We start from the raw sequence: 18,474 nt of genomic DNA, 5'->3' as shown, positions 1-18,474 counted from the left end.
GGAAAGGCTATCCAAAGACTGCCCCACCTGGGGATCTATCCCATATAGTCACCAAACCCAGACACTATTGTGGATGCCAAGAAGTGCATGCTGACAGGAGCCTGATACAGCTGTCTCCTGAAAGGCTATGCCAGAGCCTGACAAATACAGAAATGGATGCTTGCAGCCAACCCATTGGACTGAGCACGGGGTCCCCAATAGGGTCCCCAGTGGAGACGTTAGAAAAAGAACTGAAGGAGCTGAAGGGTTTGCAACCCCATAGAAAGAACAATAATATCAACCAACCAGACCCCTAGAGCTCCCAGGAACTAAATCACCAACCAATGAGTACACATAGAGGGACCAATGACTCCAGCCACATATGTAGCAGAGGATGGCCTTGTTGGGAATCAATGGGAGGAGAGGCCCTTGGTCCTGTGAGGGCTTGATACCCCAGTGTAGGGAAATTCAAGTGCCGGGAGGCGGGAGTGATTGGGTGGGGGAGGGAATACCCTCATAGAAGCAGAAGGAGGGGAACTGGGTGGGGGAAGAATCTGAGAAAGGGGACAACATTTGAAATGTAAATTTAAAAAAAATATCCACAAAAAAAGACTAGGAAAAAAAGAAGAATAAAGTTGTAGAGGCTGCAGGTATAACTCAGAGGTGAAGAGCATTTGCTGCTTTTCTAGAAGACAGGCCCAGGTTCAGTTCCAAGCACTAACACTGGACAGGGGACAGCCTGTAATTCTAGCCCCAGGGGATCCAATGTACACTTCTGGCAACCTACACATGTACAACCCCTCTCACGTATACACATAATTAATATTTTTTAACTTAAAAAAACCTCATAGCGAGCCAAGAAGTGGGAGTGAGTGGGTAGGAGAGCAGGTCGAGGGAAGGGCATAAGGGACTTTTGGGATAGCATTTGAAAAGTAAATGAAGAAAATATCTAATAAAAAAATAAATAAAATTAAAAAAACTAACCTACATAGCCCCATAATATGCCATCTTTATGTTTAAGTATAAGTCGAAATCATACACTTATTTATGTATTTATCCCTACATGACCATAAATGCCTAAAAAATATTAGTGACTATTACTTGACAAATCTGATAGCAATACTTCTTAAATTTTTTTAATTTTTTTTATTAGGTATTTTCTTCATTTACATTTCAAAAGCTATCCCAGTTTGTTTTTGACTTCTTGCTGTTTACTTCATGTAACAAATGGTCCAAAGCAAAGATTCTGAAGCAAACCACCTGCATTTGCAAACTGGATGCCTACTGGAAATGCCGCATCTATCTAACATGGCCATTTGCAAGGCGAAGACTAACCCAATTACCAAAATTCTCACATATTGACAATAACATTATAATGGGGCTCTGGTTAACTAGTTAACAAGTAAAATCCCCGAGCATATCTGCCACCACCAAGTAATAAGCAGTACATGATACATGTTCAGCAATATCACTTGGGTAGAAATCTCCCAGAAACCCATCTGAATCCTAAGGCGACCCACAACATGACTAATCAAACAACTGATTAACAGAACATAATGGCTTTGGGGAAACCTTACATGATAAAACAAAGCTCCTTTCTTGCCCTCAGGCTTTATCATATTTTGTTCATTTTTATAACTGACAAAATTCTAATATCCTAACAACTTAACTATAATGTTTATAATAACTGGAAGTCTCTGCTGTTGACTCAACATACTGCTAGCCAGGAGACCCAGGATCTGAAACAACTCCAAACTAAAATATGGACCCTGAGTGAAAAACTCCAATAATATAGTCCTGTAGCAGGCACTGTAGCAAAAGGGTACTTTCTCCATCTGAATATAACCAAAGTACATTTCTTTACAAGTATACACAATTCACACATTCCATTCACTTACATTACTTCCCACCTTTCAAAAATAGTTTCCAGCAAAAAATTCTACACATACACACACACCAGCAACAATAACCATCTCCTTCACTGAGTACTTACACGGAATGCTGCAAGAATGATTCTTGTTACTTTCTCTTTGACAGATTCTTGAAGGATGTCTGATAGAACAGGAATGATATTATAGCGACGAAGGTGTTCACACATTTGAGGACTGAATGCCAGGAGCCATATTGAAAAAATCATTTGATATTGAAGCTGAAAACCACACTTGTTACTCAAAACGCCCATTATACTGAAAAAGAACAGAGAAAACATTTTACACAACAACACAACAAAACACAAAATGAGAGTACATTAAAAGAGTAAATCTCTATACTAAGTCTTCAATTTCTTTTATACCTGCCTATAGCACTCACATAGCACTCAGCTAACTCATAGCTAAGTTATAAACCTCCCTCTGGAAGGCATGGAAACTTGGGAAGATGAAGGACTGCTACAGGGAAACAATGAGAAATGAGAAACAGAACCAAGATCGGAAGACAGAATGGTACGAGGAATGTAGCAATTAAAATCAACAGGAGTGGTGACAAAATGAATGTCTTTGTGATTTTTATATCAATGTTTTGAGTTTAGACAACAAAGGGAAGAATTTTTAAATAGCTAAAAAAAAAAAAAAAAAAAAAAATTCCAGAAAAATGAGGTGGTAACTTTGGGAAAATATAGCCAGCCAAAGAATTTGGGGATCAGAAAAATGTCAAAAACTTCTGGAAAACTGAGAACATTCCCTTGAAATGAAAGGGACTGTCCCATTACTGTGAAAGAGAGAATTTATAAAACAAACAAACAAACAAAAAAAAAAAACCACCTAAATCCACCTAAATATCCCTGAGGAATTTCTACATTGCAAAAAGAGCAGAAATCACCAGATAAGGCAAATAAAATCCATAGAATTTCCAACACAGTGCCCCCATATAAACTATATAGCTTTTAGCAAATACTGATTTGTCAGTTTGAAAAAGTGAATCATACTATCCCAAGATGTCAAGATGAGAAAATGGTGAGGAAGGAAAGTCATTTGTACTTTATTTTTTCTTTTAATCTAATGTTGTTCTAATAAAATTCTTGAGTTTTTAAAAATCTAACAATTATTAACTTAGCAGTATATATCTGTGACAATTCTATATTTTTGTGATTTGTATATACTTCTGAGTTTATTGGACGATTCCTAATTTTCTCATGCATTATTTCTTCTGCCTAGAGAAGCTCTTTTCAGTTTAGTCTGTTACATTAAAAACTTGCTTATATTAAATACTTTCAGTATTTCAACTGCTGCAAAATTCTGTTTTTATAGTATCAACATCCTGATCACTGCCTGATACCTTTGCTCTCTTCTAGTAACCAAGTCAAGCTTCCTACACTTTGCTTTTCTGATGCCCTAGGTACCAGGTAGTTAGAGTCTAGGTTCTAGGAAAGGGAGCTAGATGCTGACTATAACCATAGACAAAAGGTACTCGCAATGAGCATCACCTTAGCCAATACTTCCTCACAAGGTAGCCCATCTTTCCCATGGCAGTACCCAATTCAGATGCAGTGTTCCAGGTCTAACAGACTAGGTCTCCTGGAACAGACTCTAGCCATGTGTGCCCCTACTCAAGAGGACTGGGTCTCTGCATAAGGTTCTTCCTCAGAAATCCAACAGGCAGCATACACCAGCTGATATGAGGCCCCCAACACACATACAGTAGAGGATTTCCCAGTCTGTGTTATTCAGTGATGAAGCACCTAACCCTCAAGAGACCGGAGGCCCAGGGAGTTTAGAGGTCAGGTGGGGGGTGGGGGGGGGCATCCACGTGGAGATGGGGTGGGTGGGGAGGAGGTGTGGGATGTGGAGCAGTAGGATTGTAGATGGGGAGGGGCAGGCAATGGAATATGGAGTGTAAAAAATGAATTACAAATAAAATTAAATTAAAAAAAATAGAAATCACAGACACCAGTATCAGAGGAGCGTTACTCAGTTCTGCAAGCATGTGAGTTTCTGTGATCCTAAACCCAGACCTAGGGATGGTACTATCTTTTGCTTTAGTTTCAGAAAAGAAAAGTTAGAAAATGTGTATCTAGTTAATTCTTCACATCCAATTAGCGTCTAAGAAAAATTTAATTGTCATCACTGGAGCTGTGGGGAGCACAGAGAAAGGACACAGCTGCTAAAACCAAAGTACAAAAGTTTCCAAAGAGCTAGGCATCAACAATGATGAATCCTTTAGGAGTTGGAGGGAGCTTAAAATCAATAGGCAAAAAAAAAAAAAAAAAAATCAGTGCTAACCTTCAGATGGCTAGTCCAGTCAAACATAACATAGTGAAAAGGACAGGTCTTATATACAGATAGTCAGAAGATCATACATGCAATACGTTTTTAACTAGAAAACTCAATATGCTGATTAAAATGTAGAGTAGTTTTAGTCATCAGTGACCAGGTCTTTGAACAGACAACACTTGAATTTTTTTCTCCTCACATCTTTCCTGGTTATAATTTGAAAAGCGTCAAAAAGAAACAGAAACTTACATTGCAAAAGAAAAATTATAAAGCGTATTTCCTTTCTGAGAACAAAACAATACTGTCAACTGTCCTTCCAAGTTCTTTAATACTAATAATGATCATATCAAGATTTGATCTACCTCTATATACCAAAGGGATCCAAGGCAACAACTTTTGTAATTTGGGGGGGAGGGGGTGCGTGGTGGAATAAGAAAAAAATACTATCTGTAGACAAGTTGCTATTTTGTAACTTTAATTCATTCTTACAGGTCCCTTATTTGGGGTAAGGTATCTTCTTTTAGCTTAGTAAAATAAAACTCACTGTATCTTGCAGTAATAATATGGGCTAACTAGATATTTTATAAACCTATAACATACTATGAAATTATAGTGACATTGTGCTATTTCATCTTAATAGATATTATTTCACTAATTATATTAATATCTTATTAATTATAACTCATTTGCAATTATATAATTATATAATTATAAAAATGAAAGCTACACTCATATAAAATTCCTTACAAAGATGATATAATAAAATCATTATCTTTTCTAATTTTACTGCCCCAAATACTGCAGCACCTTTTAGGAATGTAAAAGACGAAATAACATCTTTGATCTCTGGATAGAAAAGAGCATTATACCTGAGACTGCCAGTCTTAGATAACATAGCTCACAGTACCTTTCCAGTTTGCACAAACCATATGGTTTATGTTTGGCAGCTACAGCTATGGTTTGATAGTCTGTGTCCCTCCCAAAATAATAAATTAAAATCATAATCCCCAAATTGACAGTATGGTGGCACAGAGCTTTGGGGAAATTAGGTCACATATGGGACTGTGGAACCCCGACTTAGAGCGTTTCTCCCTAGAAGGTAAAGCCCCTGGACGTTCCCCAAGCTTGTTTTCCCTGTATGTAAAAATACAGCCAGAAAGAAGCTCTTTGTTCTCTATAGCCAGCAAAAAGCCTTTTTGTTTCTGTGCCTTACAGCCAGAGATGTGATAATTGTAGGAAGACCTACAAGGACATGGAGATAGACGCCTGAGAGGAAGCTGCAGCTCACCCCCACCCCCTCACCAGAAGGGAGCTGTAGCCAACTCTCCTCCCAACTCCTTCCAACTCCTCCCAACTCTTCCCAACTCTCCTCCGGACTCCTCCCAATTCCTCAGCTAGCTGTTACAAGCCCCCTACTGTCACTACTCCCCTGCCCTACATGGCTGAGGGACTTCTTCCTCAGCTAGCTGATAATAAAACCTCTTGCAGTTTGCATCAGGTGTGGTTTTCTCTGGGGTGCTGGCCAGCTCATCCTAGGACTTGAGCAGAGGCCCAGCATCGGGGGTCTTACGCAGGACGCCTTCAGAAGCATCAAATAAATGAGCCTAAGAGAAACCCTTTGCCCTTCTATTATATGAAATTACAGCTCACCAAACACCAAATCTTATAGAGCCTTGATCTTGGATTTTCCAGCCTCCATAACTTGTGAAGCGAATTTCCCTTGTTTGAAGCCACTTAGTCCTCAGCATTTTGGTTTAGGTAAGGGCTTTCCAGTTAGAAGTCTGAAATGTTTCCTGTGTTGTGGCTGAATACTTTGTTCTCAGTGCCTATATGGGAAGGACTAAGAGTTGTGTGGCCCCACTGGAGGAGGTCTGTCACTCGAGGCATATTTTAGGGTTTTAAAAGCCTCATAAGATCTCCAGGGCCTCTGCTTCCTGCTCGTAGGTCCTGGTGTATGTTGATAACTGCTGCTACAGTATTGCCATGCTGCCTACTTTTGAAGGTGGTGGACTCATCCTTCTGAACTGTAAGTCCAAATACACCCTTCCTCCTATAAGATATCTTGATCATGGTGTCTTGTCACTGCAGTAAAAGTAACTAATAAATATGCTATCAGCCCAGAGTGCCTACATAACTAACCTCTGGTGAAATCCTGAGGAGCTAGTTTGTAATAATCTCCCAGAACAGATCATAAATGTTCACTGCTGAAGAAGAAGCAACCCAAAAGGACTCATGGAAGAGAGAACATGAGGACTACACATGGACTCCTCAAAACTCAGCCATGCCTTTGTGCTTCATGGTCCAGCAGTGTATTTTTAGCAATCCCTATAATAAATCTTAGCTATGGGTACCAATACCATTCTAATATATCCCCCAACACAGTATAGTATAACCATACATGAGAACTCAAGTGTCTTTTACTTTCCATCCACAATAGCAACTAACAAAAGGCATTTCAGTGAGTTAACAGAAGAAAAAAGCAAAAAGAGTAATACTTTCTTATTCTCTAACAATGATGGAATTGGCTTTATAAGCATACCCTTAAAGCTATAAGAATGTGGATATCATACCAAATTCAAGAACTCATTTAACATAAAAATATTAAAATTGAGCTATTCTATAATAGGTCAACAATGTCCCTAGTACACACAAAAGTAAAAATCCCAGGGCAGGAATGGACTTCTTTGTTTGGAGTTGGGAGCCAGTGAGGTTCCATGACCCTCAAACATCATAGGCTATTGCCAATATTCTTGGTAACCCTCCATAACTTGATAGTATGAGCCTGTTGCTGAAGATGCCACATACCTGAATCATATAACATAGCAATATCAAGCTGGAAACTACATCCATATTGGCTAGTTTTCATAGTGCTAAAAGGTGCCATGCAACCTAACAGAGAGTCATCAATCATACCCAGCTGTGAGCCCTGCAAGTAATAACAATGACTGGCCTTGCAAGGTATGTCTACCAGTGCAATAGTGACATGAACATTATGGGAGTAACCAATCACTCTCTGACTGGACTACTCAAATCCCTCTCCAAAAAATAAAATCCATACCCACCAACACCATCAGACTAGACAAGACATAGTTCCTATGGGAGAAGTTACCACTATTATTCTGGAAAATGGACATAGTACTAAACCACTCCTAATGACTTATCGTTATACCCATACAATAATCCACCTCTCAACCCTCAGCTTAGAAGCTTGATGCTTGCTGTATATGGAGATTAAGACAGAGACCTACAATTGACTAAAGTGAAGAAAATAAGAGATTCCAGAATACTCAGCCCTAAAGGGAAGCATAGTGTACATGTGTGTATGGGTGTGTATCTGTAAATTTAAAAAATAAATACATAAAACTGAAATAATAACAAGAAGGAAACACATTATCCTTACCCATTTGACATTCAAGATGAATGACTTCTAAGTAATATTATTCAACAAGAACACAGGGCCAGCAAGATAGGGCTCAACAGGTAAAAGCACTTGCCACCAAGCCCAATCCTCTGAGTTCAATCCCCAGAGGTAAAGAACCAATTCTCATAGGTTATCCTCTGAGCTCTGTACATGCTCTTTGGAACACATGTGGAACACGCAATACATATATACACACACATACACACACACAATAAAGTTAAAATACAATAAATCTGCAAGCAATATTTTCATTAATTCCTTGAGAAATTAATCCACTGTTATTTTGATCATATTCATATTCCCAACTCCTCCCAGATATACTGTCAGCTAACTCACCTAAATTGATTTTCCTTAAAAAAAAATAAAAAAACAAAAAAACAAAACCATCAACTCTAATTTGCTTTGTCCGACTATTACTGGGAGTAGGGCCTGCCCTGGAGTGTGGTCGATCTATAGGGATCATATCATTGAAGAAAACTGACTCTGTTTCTCCCACTAGCTATCAAATGTCAATAGTACCTCAGTTACTTATGAGACTTTAGACCCACATCCCCACTTCATGCTGAGATTATGTCTGTCTTGAGCAAGAACAGGAAAACACTGTTTCCTTAAAGTTATTCACTACCTCTAGTCTGTCTATTATTTAGACAGAGGGCTAAATAATAATATATAGTAAAAAAAAAAAAATTGAAATGGTATTACTGTATCTGTGGCTGGCCTTTAGAGATCTGCTGTCTCTGCCTACTGAGTGCTGAGATCAGTGTATACTACCAAGCAAGCTCAACAGATTAAACATTTGTGAATTAAAACAGCAATAGCTATTCTAATTTGTTAAGTCAATCAATAAAGATTGAATAATGTGTGAAGGTACCGCTCTAAGACACTGCATGCACTGTCTGCTGAGCTGAGGGGATTCAGAGTAACAGTCAACTGTCACTTTAACTCCTCACCAGCCTCTACTGTTGGTTCTGAGCACTCTGTATAGATTTTACAAGAGAAGCAATGCCCTTCTCCTAACTCAACAGTACCTGTTTTAAATGCACTTAGATTCTCACTAAGCATGAAATTAATTGGCTTTCAAATGGTGACATACAATGTCCGTTTTTTGGCTATTTTATTTTCCTTATTGATTTCTGCCTGCATTTGCCACAAAATACTTTTATAATTATCTTATCATCTCAGTGCCAGAGTTTGTTTTGTCCAGCATTAGGTTCTTAAAAGGCTAACTTAACCTCTTATAAAAATTCACAAATTTTTAATCTGTTGAGCTTGCATGGTAGTATACACTACTGGGCCATGAAGCACAAAGGCATGGCTGAGTTTTGAGGAGTCCATGTATAGTCCTCCTCATGTTCTCTCTCTTCCATGAGTTCTCTTGGGCTGCATCTTCTTCAACAGTGAACATTTGTGATCTGTTCTGGAAGATTATTACAAACTAGCTCCTCAGGGTTTCACCAGAGGTAGGTGCTCTAGGCAAAGCAAGGGATAGGGAGAGATGTTCAGTTTGATAGATATTGATGTCTAAAAAGGCTAATATAATCCATTTTTAAACAGACATGAAGATAATAGAATGCTTCTTTAAAATGATTAATTATATTAGCTTATTTGAAAAATGTCAAGGAGAAATGTTTTTAAATGTCATTCTACAATAAAAGTAAAGGACACTCACTCACCAGTTCACTCCATCTGCTTCCACCCAGGCAAACCGGTACTCATTGACCCGGAGCATCAGCTGCAGACAGCCAGCAACACACTGCACATACTGAGAACTCTACACAGGAAAAGTGTGCAGTGTTAGACTGAAAAGCACTCTAAGTCATGACATCAAGCACACACATTTCTATAGGAAGAGTCTATAATTTGTTAGATTTTGAGCACCTAAAGTAGGTCAATTCTTGCATCTGTTTTTATCTTTGCCTCTTAGAAATTAAGGTGATTGTTGTTTCCCAAAATAAATGTACACATTCAGGATGACATAATATATTTTGAGGAATTAATTAACAAAGTAACTGTACCTCTGATATTGTTTAATAAGTACTTACTTCACCTTGTCATTTACAAATCTTGGAAAGAGAATCTACAAACAGAAAATGTTCTATGCAATTACACAAATATAAAAAAAAAATCAAAACAATAAAAAGAAGATAGGCCTATACTTGAATAATTTTCAGCACATTATAACCCTTTACTGTAGACGTCAGTTTCTTCACTCCTATAAGGACGCTACTATCAAGAGGACAACACCTGCAAGGGCACCACCAGGGTTGAAGGCAGTAATCCATGCAGCACACAACTAGAAATACAAAGAAACTTGGGCTTTTCATATAATACAAAAAAGATCTAATTAAAGCTGGGCATAGTGGTACACTCAGGAAACAGAAGCTAGCCTGGTTTATAGAGCAAGTTCCAGGACAGCCAGGGCTATACAGAGAAACCCATCTTGGAAAAAAAAAAAAAAAATCTAATTAACATTGGTAAAAGACAACATGTATTTTTTTAAACTTAGTTCAATAGCTGTATTTCATAAAACTGTGTTTAAAACTATAACTTGAAATGAATGAAAATCATATCTTCTAGACATCATAAGCCCTTCCACTTTATCACAGCTAGTAAGAATTTCTGGTCTAAACTCTTGTCTAAATATTTAACATTAGATTTATGTCTTTAGAAAGTGGACAAAAGAAAATTTAAGCTCTAGCCTTCATAATTGAACAAATAAAAAATTTAAAAGGAATCCACAGTTATCATGAAAATTTGTAAATCTTAAAATATAATACTATTAAGCTTAGTATTCTAATTTAAATAATACATATGAGCTGAACACACTAAGAAATTTACAGCAGTCAAACATAAAACACAATGATATGCATATATTTGGTAAAAACAGATAAAGAAAAGGGAACCTTATTTCTTCCTAGATAGTAGTGGCCAGATAATATACTCACAGATATAATTTAACATACAACATTAACAGAAGCTGAATATCATACATAGCTCATGCCCATAAGTTCAGTACTTCAGAGACTGAAACAAGAGGGTGAACAGCCTGAACTGCATTCATTCCAAGCCAGCCTAGGCTAGAGTGGAGTCTTATCTCAAAAGTCAAACACAAGCAAATGACAAAATTATTAATTTTCATCTCACTTTCTGCAATGGAAAAAATATGAATTTTTCCAATTACATTAGCAGTTAGAAGCTTTTACAGAAGAATGCAAATCCCATCTTGTTTAGAGAGAATCTCAGACTTCTAGATACAAATGCAACAAAGGAATCTTTTCTCTTCTATTAATTTTACTCTATTTTCTCTGAATACAAAAATGTCTTCATTCACCCAAGTCTTTTTTGTGCCTGTTCATCATGCTATGCGCTAAATTAGGTAGTACACACAGTACACAAAGAAGGCATGGGCTCAACAGCATCACTTACAACCTGACTACAATTATAGTATACCTTAAAATTATTTAATGTTTTACAGAAACTGATTATAGTGAATAGATTTTTAATTTTGATATAGCTGGCACTATTTTCCTTTATTGATAATAAAACAATTTTGAGGAAGTGATTTCCTCAAGATACCAAGATAAAGCTTCTCGTTCCTGTTCTAGTATTTATCTTCCTCCCCCATCTTGGTGTTGGGGATGAAAGCAGAGACTCCTGTTTGATAAGTGAGTAGTCTGTAACTGCATTGCCACCACTTCTCCCCTGAGATGAGTTTATACGTGTTGGTTTTTTTCTACTATGGCCTTTTCACCATACCTCCTTCAAAGGTGACTACTGTGAGGTCTGTTAGTGTAGATTTGGTTTGGACTGATCTTGAGCTGCATGTAAAGAGATCTGAATCCATTAGCACAGCACTGTATCGTGTTGAATTTATCAATACGCCTTATATTCGCTGTGTAGTGATTGACCACTTTAGTATCTATTATTGATATTATTGGGTTACTTAAGTTTTTGATTATGGTGAATAATTTGGCTGTGAACTGTCGGTGCATGTCTTTTGTTGGATATATGTGTTATAACACAATTATAACATGCAATTATAACACAATAAAATATTAGTTATTTAAAACTTATGAGTTGTTTATTTCTGAATTTTTCACTTAATATGTTTAGACTACAGTCGTCTCCTAATAACTACTGACTGTAAGTTGCTCTGGGTTCCAGCCAGGGCAGCCTACAACCTAAGAGCAGGCCTGTGCTGTATGAACAATATAGGCAGCACTTTTGATGGGACCACACCATTTAATAAAAAAAGAGCCAAAGCAGCAAAATCAATCCCCACTAGTAAGGACATCAGAGCTGCCATGGAAATCACTGAAGAAATGTGGCTGAAAAACAAGGAAACTAGACTTTCTAGGTTTATCTGTTTCTTATTCTAAAATGCTGCATGCTCAAACATGCATGAACCTTAAACATACTACACTAGATGGTGAGAGTCTGTCACACAAAAACCAAAGCACAGAGTTTTATTCACATTACAATCCACAAGAGGTGAATCCAGATCCAGAAATTAGATTAGTAGCTGCCAGGGGTTGAAAGAAGAGGACGGACCAAGCAAACAGTTCATATGTACAATGCAGTTCTTAAGTTTCTGGATTGCTGAAAATACTATAAATTTAGATTGTAGTAATGGTTGCACAGTTTGATAAATATAAAACACTGAGCTGTAAATGCATGAGTTTCAGACTACACAAAACATATTTCAAAAAAGTCTCTCAATCACACTAGTTACATGTGGTGAGGGGCTACTTCCATAGACAGACCATATGCATAGAAGACTTACATTACAAGAAGTCCTGTTAGAGAGAACCACTCCAGAGTGCTGAGAAGCAAGTCAGAACAAGCAGGAAAGTAAACCTAGCCACTCTATCCATGAAATGACATCTTAAGAACTAATGGGGATCGGTCCAAGAAAAAGACACCAGAGACCAAGACACACCAAACACTGATGTAAGCTGTCATTTCCTCCTCCACTCAGGTAACAGTGAAAAGAGGACATGGAAAAAGGAAAATGAGAAGGAGGTAAACAGAAGTTTCCAGTCATTCTCAGTCTTCCTGATAAAGAGATCACAGCACATGGAGAGATGACAGCACTCCTTAGTCAGGACCTCAGCCCAGAAGTTCATTTCCAAGGTAATACTGCTCCTCAGAAGACACACTCTGTAATTTGCACTAAAATCAGTAAAGAACAAACAAAGTAGAGAAACATAATCGGATGCTTCCAATAACTGTGTGAAAACAGTATCAACACATTTTAAGCGAACTTCACTTACTTATTACTAAGTGAAAATGTCTGTAACAACCAACCCTTCACTTATTGATGAAGCCTCTGAAAATAGTCATGGATCTCACTTTGCAGTGTCAACTGCTGCTTTATACTGCCCTCAAGAGGCAATACTGAATTATACAGCCTAACAAACTCTTCACACTAACAGTTTAAAAGCTATCCAAAGGCATAATACAGATATAATAAACGTCATAGTATGCAGTGGGTTGAAGCAATGTCTGAATAGTCAATTCCAATTCAGGTGCCTTTAGAAACAATTTTCTCAATAATCAATGCACTGCATTAGTATTTCTGACACTCACTAACTATATGATGTTCAACAAGATTATGTTTCTTGCCCAGCCTCATTGCTTTTGCATAAGATGAAAGTAACATTATAACCTACACCAAAAAACATATAAAGCTATATAAGACAATGAAAATATAAAACTAGTAACATGGTAGTTACACAGTAAGTGCTCAATAAATACTAGCTCAGATTTGCCCTTTAAAATACAATCAAAGAACAGGCTGGTAATATTCTCAACTTGAGGTCTGCTTTTGAAATCAATACCTAAGTAAAAAAGAAAAGAACTCAGGAAGATTGAGGAAAATTAAAGACAAGGTATGAAATTTTAAAATTACTATTTAGGGTGTGTGTCAGAGTGTATGGATCTACTAGATAAACCATTTACACTAAGCCAATACCAGCTCAACCAATTCTGCCTAATACAATGAATAAAAAAGTACAAACTGAGAATCTCACACAGCTCAGCTTACCTCTCCTTATATAGGGTTTAATGTGTTACAAACACTAAGTTTATAAAACAAATTATTCTAAAAATACCTAAGATATAATACAATAACCATTTCTGAACTTCCTATTAATAGGAACTCCACAAGAATTAAAAATGCCAGTGGAGGGTGGTAAATGACTCAGGAGTTAAGAGTCCTGGTTATTCTTTCAGAATATTGAGGAATTCCCAACAGCAACATGGCAGCTAACAAGGGTCTGTAAATCGAGTCCCAGGGCATCCAACTCACTCTTCTTGCCTCCACTTTGTAGATAAGGTATATAGGCATACATGCAGACAAAACTGCCACACACATAATAAAATAAAAATTTTATTACAAAGAAATAAAGGTGCCAATTTACATATTTAAGTTAACAACTAAACCTTCAGGCAGTGGTGGCACTCACCTTTAATTCTAGCACTCAAGGCATGTTCATCTAACTATATACCTTTTTCTGATTACACTTCAAACTCCTTTTTCTGGTTTCACACAATATTCATCACATCTTTCAACCCATGACCCAAAGGGAAGGTTGTCTACTAGCTTTCAGTGTAGATTCTGAGACTATTTCCATTCTTAGACTAACATGCAGGTATATTCCATTCAGATAATATAAGTTACAATAATCAATACAGCTGTTACATGGATTAGACAAAGCTTCATTTACAGCTACCTCTGTCAACACCTCATAGGTATTTCCATCACATGTAGCTGCATCTACCTCCTGTTTCTCTCCTTTGTCCTGAAGTTTTTGTCCCCTGGCTCCAACCATTATCTGTCCTTATTTGTTTAAACTTATAGTCCAGTCCCTGAGCTACTCAAATACAGCAAAGTTAAACCATTGCCAAATGAGAAAGATGATGTTAGCTAAGAACCTATGGTCCATAACTAGCATTAACATTTAAGCACTTAAAAGTGGGAAGAGACAGGTTGAAGAAGGGGTGAGGAGATGCATGCTGTCTACAAAGGCTTGAGCACAACTTTGGTTTTGTGTCATCAGTTAACTGATGCATCGTTTATACCCAGGTTAGACAGATACAAGACAGTTCACAAATTACTAAATTGTGACGCAAATGACATGATTGTGCAGTGTACAGCGATTCTAACTCTTGCATTGATTTGGAGATCTAAAATAGGATGTCCTGCAAAGACAGCAACAAAGAAGGGCAGGATTTGTATCTCCCAGAAAAAGGGCAATAGAATTAACTTCACTGTGGGGAGGTGACAAGTCAGATCCAAGGATTTACATTTGGGGAACTAGTAAAAATCTTCACGTTTGTAAATGCCTGAGTCAAAACAATGTATTTTCAAGGTGTTAAGAAACCAGTCAATTGGAAGGAACATACTTACATCACTTGAAGAGATTGTTCCTGTTTCAACAGCAACACCGCTACCACGAAGTTTCTATTACAAAATAAATGACTTAGAACTTACTTTTGTTTTTTATTTTATCCTAACCTATCAGCTTACAAAATGAGTTGGATGAATTTTATCATTTTCCCTAATCCTACTTTATAAAGAACATGAAGATGATATAAAAGTTATTATCCTCCACCAAATAATCAACAGACTACTACAAGCTGAACAGTAGTCGAATAAACACAAGATAAGTTTCAAAGGTGAAGCTTGCAAATATTTCTGCTTCAGTATTTGCTAAATGAATGTTGTTTTCAGATGACTGCCTACCCTACTACTCTCAACATTTTTGATAAAACTTCTTTAAACAGATGCTTAATAATAGGAAGATAAAGCGATGCTATGGAGTAATCTCAATATTCACCATCACAAATGTTACAAGGAAATTACCAAATTGAATAGCATGTAACAAATCAAGAGAAAACTAATAATGAACTTTGAGGGAGATGTTTTTTCTTTATTCATACCTATTAAGTATAAGGCAAAAAAAAATGCTTTTGTAAAAATAAAAAAATTGCAACCTAGACAAAGTTTATTTTCACTAGAATCATGAAATTATGAACCTTTTATGAAAGAGAAAATACTTTTGACAAAAAAAAGAATTTTCACATACTATTAAAAACATTTGAGTACGATAGCAAATAAAATTTCAAATAATCCTACCTTTCTTTAAACAACACATTTACAATTTAATCCTGATAAAAGGCTATGGAAGAATTTTCTGCCAGTAGCAAGAAAGCCAGTGTGATCAGAACCAAGCAGAGGCAGTGCCCAGACTGAGAAGCAAAGCCAGGCTGAGCTTGGGACTTTCAGTAGGTGCCCTATAGCAGAAGGACTTGCAGAGAGGATAGGCATCAAGCCACATCAGAAAGCCAAAAGATGATGGCAGAGACAGAACACTGGAAAGATACAGAAAGATCTTAAAGAACATCGACTCAACACTAAGAAGCCCAACTCTGAGGAAAACTGTTCTGGCCTCTGAAATACTTCATCCACTAGTGATGAGAGACTTCCCCATGTTGTAGGAAACGTTTACAACCATGCAAGCATTAAATGAGTGTTAATCATTTCAGGAGTGTCAATTCATCTCTGAGGCGCAATAGAAATGGTCCTACTCTGAACAAATGTCAAAGGTAAACTGCCCACTAAGTACACAGTAGTATGCAGTTCTTTCATACCAAGTTTCACTTTGTAAATTCAGGTACATCTGCATCTTACAAGAGAGCTAGCATTAAAGCAGAATGAGATTCATTTAAAAAGGACACTTAATTTTTAAACCTTTTTTTTTTTTTCATAAAGGGAGAGAGGAAGTGTTTCCTGTCTACCAAATGTAGTATTCTGATTCCAAATGACCTACATTTAGAGACTTAAATTTTTATTTTCATGCACCCAATTCCATGTTTTAAATACATTTTAAGTATCTTACAAGCTCAGGAAAACCTACAGCTGGACAATGTCATAAAGAATTTCATTCAAAACATTATCTAACTACAAATTAAGCTCTCTAAGGTAGTAAGCAAAAAATATCTAAGCAGAACATTAGGTGTCTCTCACACCTTAAGTTAAAACCTATCAAGTAACATTTATTTTTAGGGGCTGAAGAGATGGCACAGTGGTTAAGAGCACTGACTGCTCTTCTGAAGGTCCTGAGTTCAAAACCCAGCAACCAAATGGTGGCGCACAACCATCTGTAATGAGATGTGTCGCCCTCTTCTGGTGTGTCTGAAGACAGCTACAGAGTACTTAGATATAATAATAAATAAATCTTTTTTTAAAAAAAACATTTATTTTTCATTTAAAGTTGACAATACAGTAACTGTCGATATTATTTTCCCTGGTTTAGCTCCTCCACTGAGTTCTGGCTTTTGTTCTCCAGAATACTCTTCTCCAGGCCAACCTTTATTTCTTTTCTTTTATGAGCATCAGTCCTAACGACCATCTAATAGTCACTGGAAGCCTAAAAGAAACATTCCAAAAGCCATCATAAGTATCCTATTTTTGTCCCATTCTACAAATAAACAAAGATAACTGACATTTTCCCAGTTATTACATCAGCAACCTCTCTTCTCCTTGGAGACATGGTGCTAGAGAAACCTGAACGCAACCCAGATGATCAGTAAGCAGGATGTTCCCATTGTACCTAAGTATTTAATCCCAAAATTCCATCTAATACTGTGGAAATGAGCCACTATGTAAGACAGAGTTGTACGACAGTTGGATTTAGCAGTCTCAGAATTCCCAAAAGGTACCTAGAAGCCTGGCACAAACTCTTAGCCAAGATAAGGACAAGCAGATTGCCTAATGGTCAATAATGTATTACCTGCAGTTTAAAACTCCCCTGGCAGCACACAAAATCAGTTTGGTGTTTGTGTAACCACTTAAACAAGATACTTTAGTTATGTAATCAATAGGGTATAAAAGACCCCCTAGAAGACCTCTAGAGGTCTCTCCCCAAAACCAAGATTTCTCATACAAATGTTGGTGGTTCAAACACCTAGGCCAAGGCAGATGCTCCACCTGAAATTCTCTGACCCCAGAGCCTGTTCACATGCAGTCTCCTGATGGACCATTTGTTTTCCTACATGGACTCTCTGTGAGCACTCACTAAATTGCTTCCTTTAGGTCCTGACAGTTCTATAAGTTGTGTAATCCTGGTAGCTGCCTAGAAGGAACCTAAGTCCCTGACTGCTCAAAAGCAAGGAGAGAAAACCACAAGTGGCAGAGAAAACAGAAGGTTTGAGTTGTAGCCAGTGAAAGAACAAACAGTTAAGATGGCCTTCACATCAGTAGTAACTGGGTTTACTTAACAAATTCAAAGCAGAATTATTTTAATACGTCTTTTGTAATTTAGCATATTTACCAAAAACAACATATGAAAACATAGATCCTAATACCACATTTCTTTTGGATAATAAAGGAAATTTCTGTTACCTGTGAACTCAGCTGAGTTTTTATCCAATTGAAATAGTAATTTAAGTCACTGCCTTCCATCAGTTCTTTCCCCCAAGCAGCTAACTTAGCAATGATTCTTGCTGCCTGAAAATGAATAGGAAATCCATCTGAATACCAATCACATCCTGTACCTCACAAAGAGACAGCTCTTGTAAATCACTTTGCTAAGTGGTTTTCAAAACAATTTCTGGGGGACAGGGGGTTGGGAGGATGGGAGGGATATGATTTGTTTCTTAAAACTATTGTAAAACATATCTGTGCCTTAAGAACTTATATAGCCGGGCGTGGTGGCGCACGCCTTTAATCCCAGCACTCGGGAGGCAGAGGCAGGCGGATTTCTGAGTTCGAGGCCAGCCTGGTCTACAAAGTGAGTTCCAGGACAGCCAGGGCTATACAGAGAAACCCTGTCTCAAAAAAAAAAAAAAAAAAAAAAAAAA

General features: G+C 37.3%; 1 protein-coding gene across 3 annotated transcripts in view; it reads right to left on the bottom strand.

Annotated features, from left to right (window-relative positions):
- Atp6v1h (ATPase H+ transporting V1 subunit H) overlaps positions 1–18,474 on the bottom strand; it is a 74,044-nt gene that overhangs the window by 40,572 nt on the left and 14,998 nt on the right. For 2 of the 3 annotated variants that reach the window (XM_021176841.3, XM_021176920.3), the window contains exons 6-9: positions 18,017–18,121; positions 15,020–15,073; positions 9,282–9,379; positions 1,973–2,165 (exon numbers count right to left, since the gene is read on the bottom strand). In XM_021176841.3, the coding sequence (XP_021032500.1) occupies positions 1,973–2,165; positions 9,282–9,379; positions 15,020–15,073; positions 18,017–18,121 (450 nt within the window). The remainder of the gene's footprint in view (positions 1–1,972; positions 2,166–9,281; positions 9,380–15,019; positions 15,074–18,016; positions 18,122–18,474) is intronic. The other variant, XM_021176995.3, reaches the window with a different exon arrangement.

This window comes from Mus caroli, unplaced genomic scaffold (assembly GCF_978045245.1).
Source record: "Mus caroli unplaced genomic scaffold, Mus_caroli_1 scaffold_1, whole genome shotgun sequence".
In the NCBI taxonomy this organism is placed as follows: Eukaryota; Metazoa; Chordata; class Mammalia; order Rodentia; family Muridae; genus Mus; species Mus caroli.
This window is presented reverse-complemented; position numbering and strand designations above follow the sequence as displayed.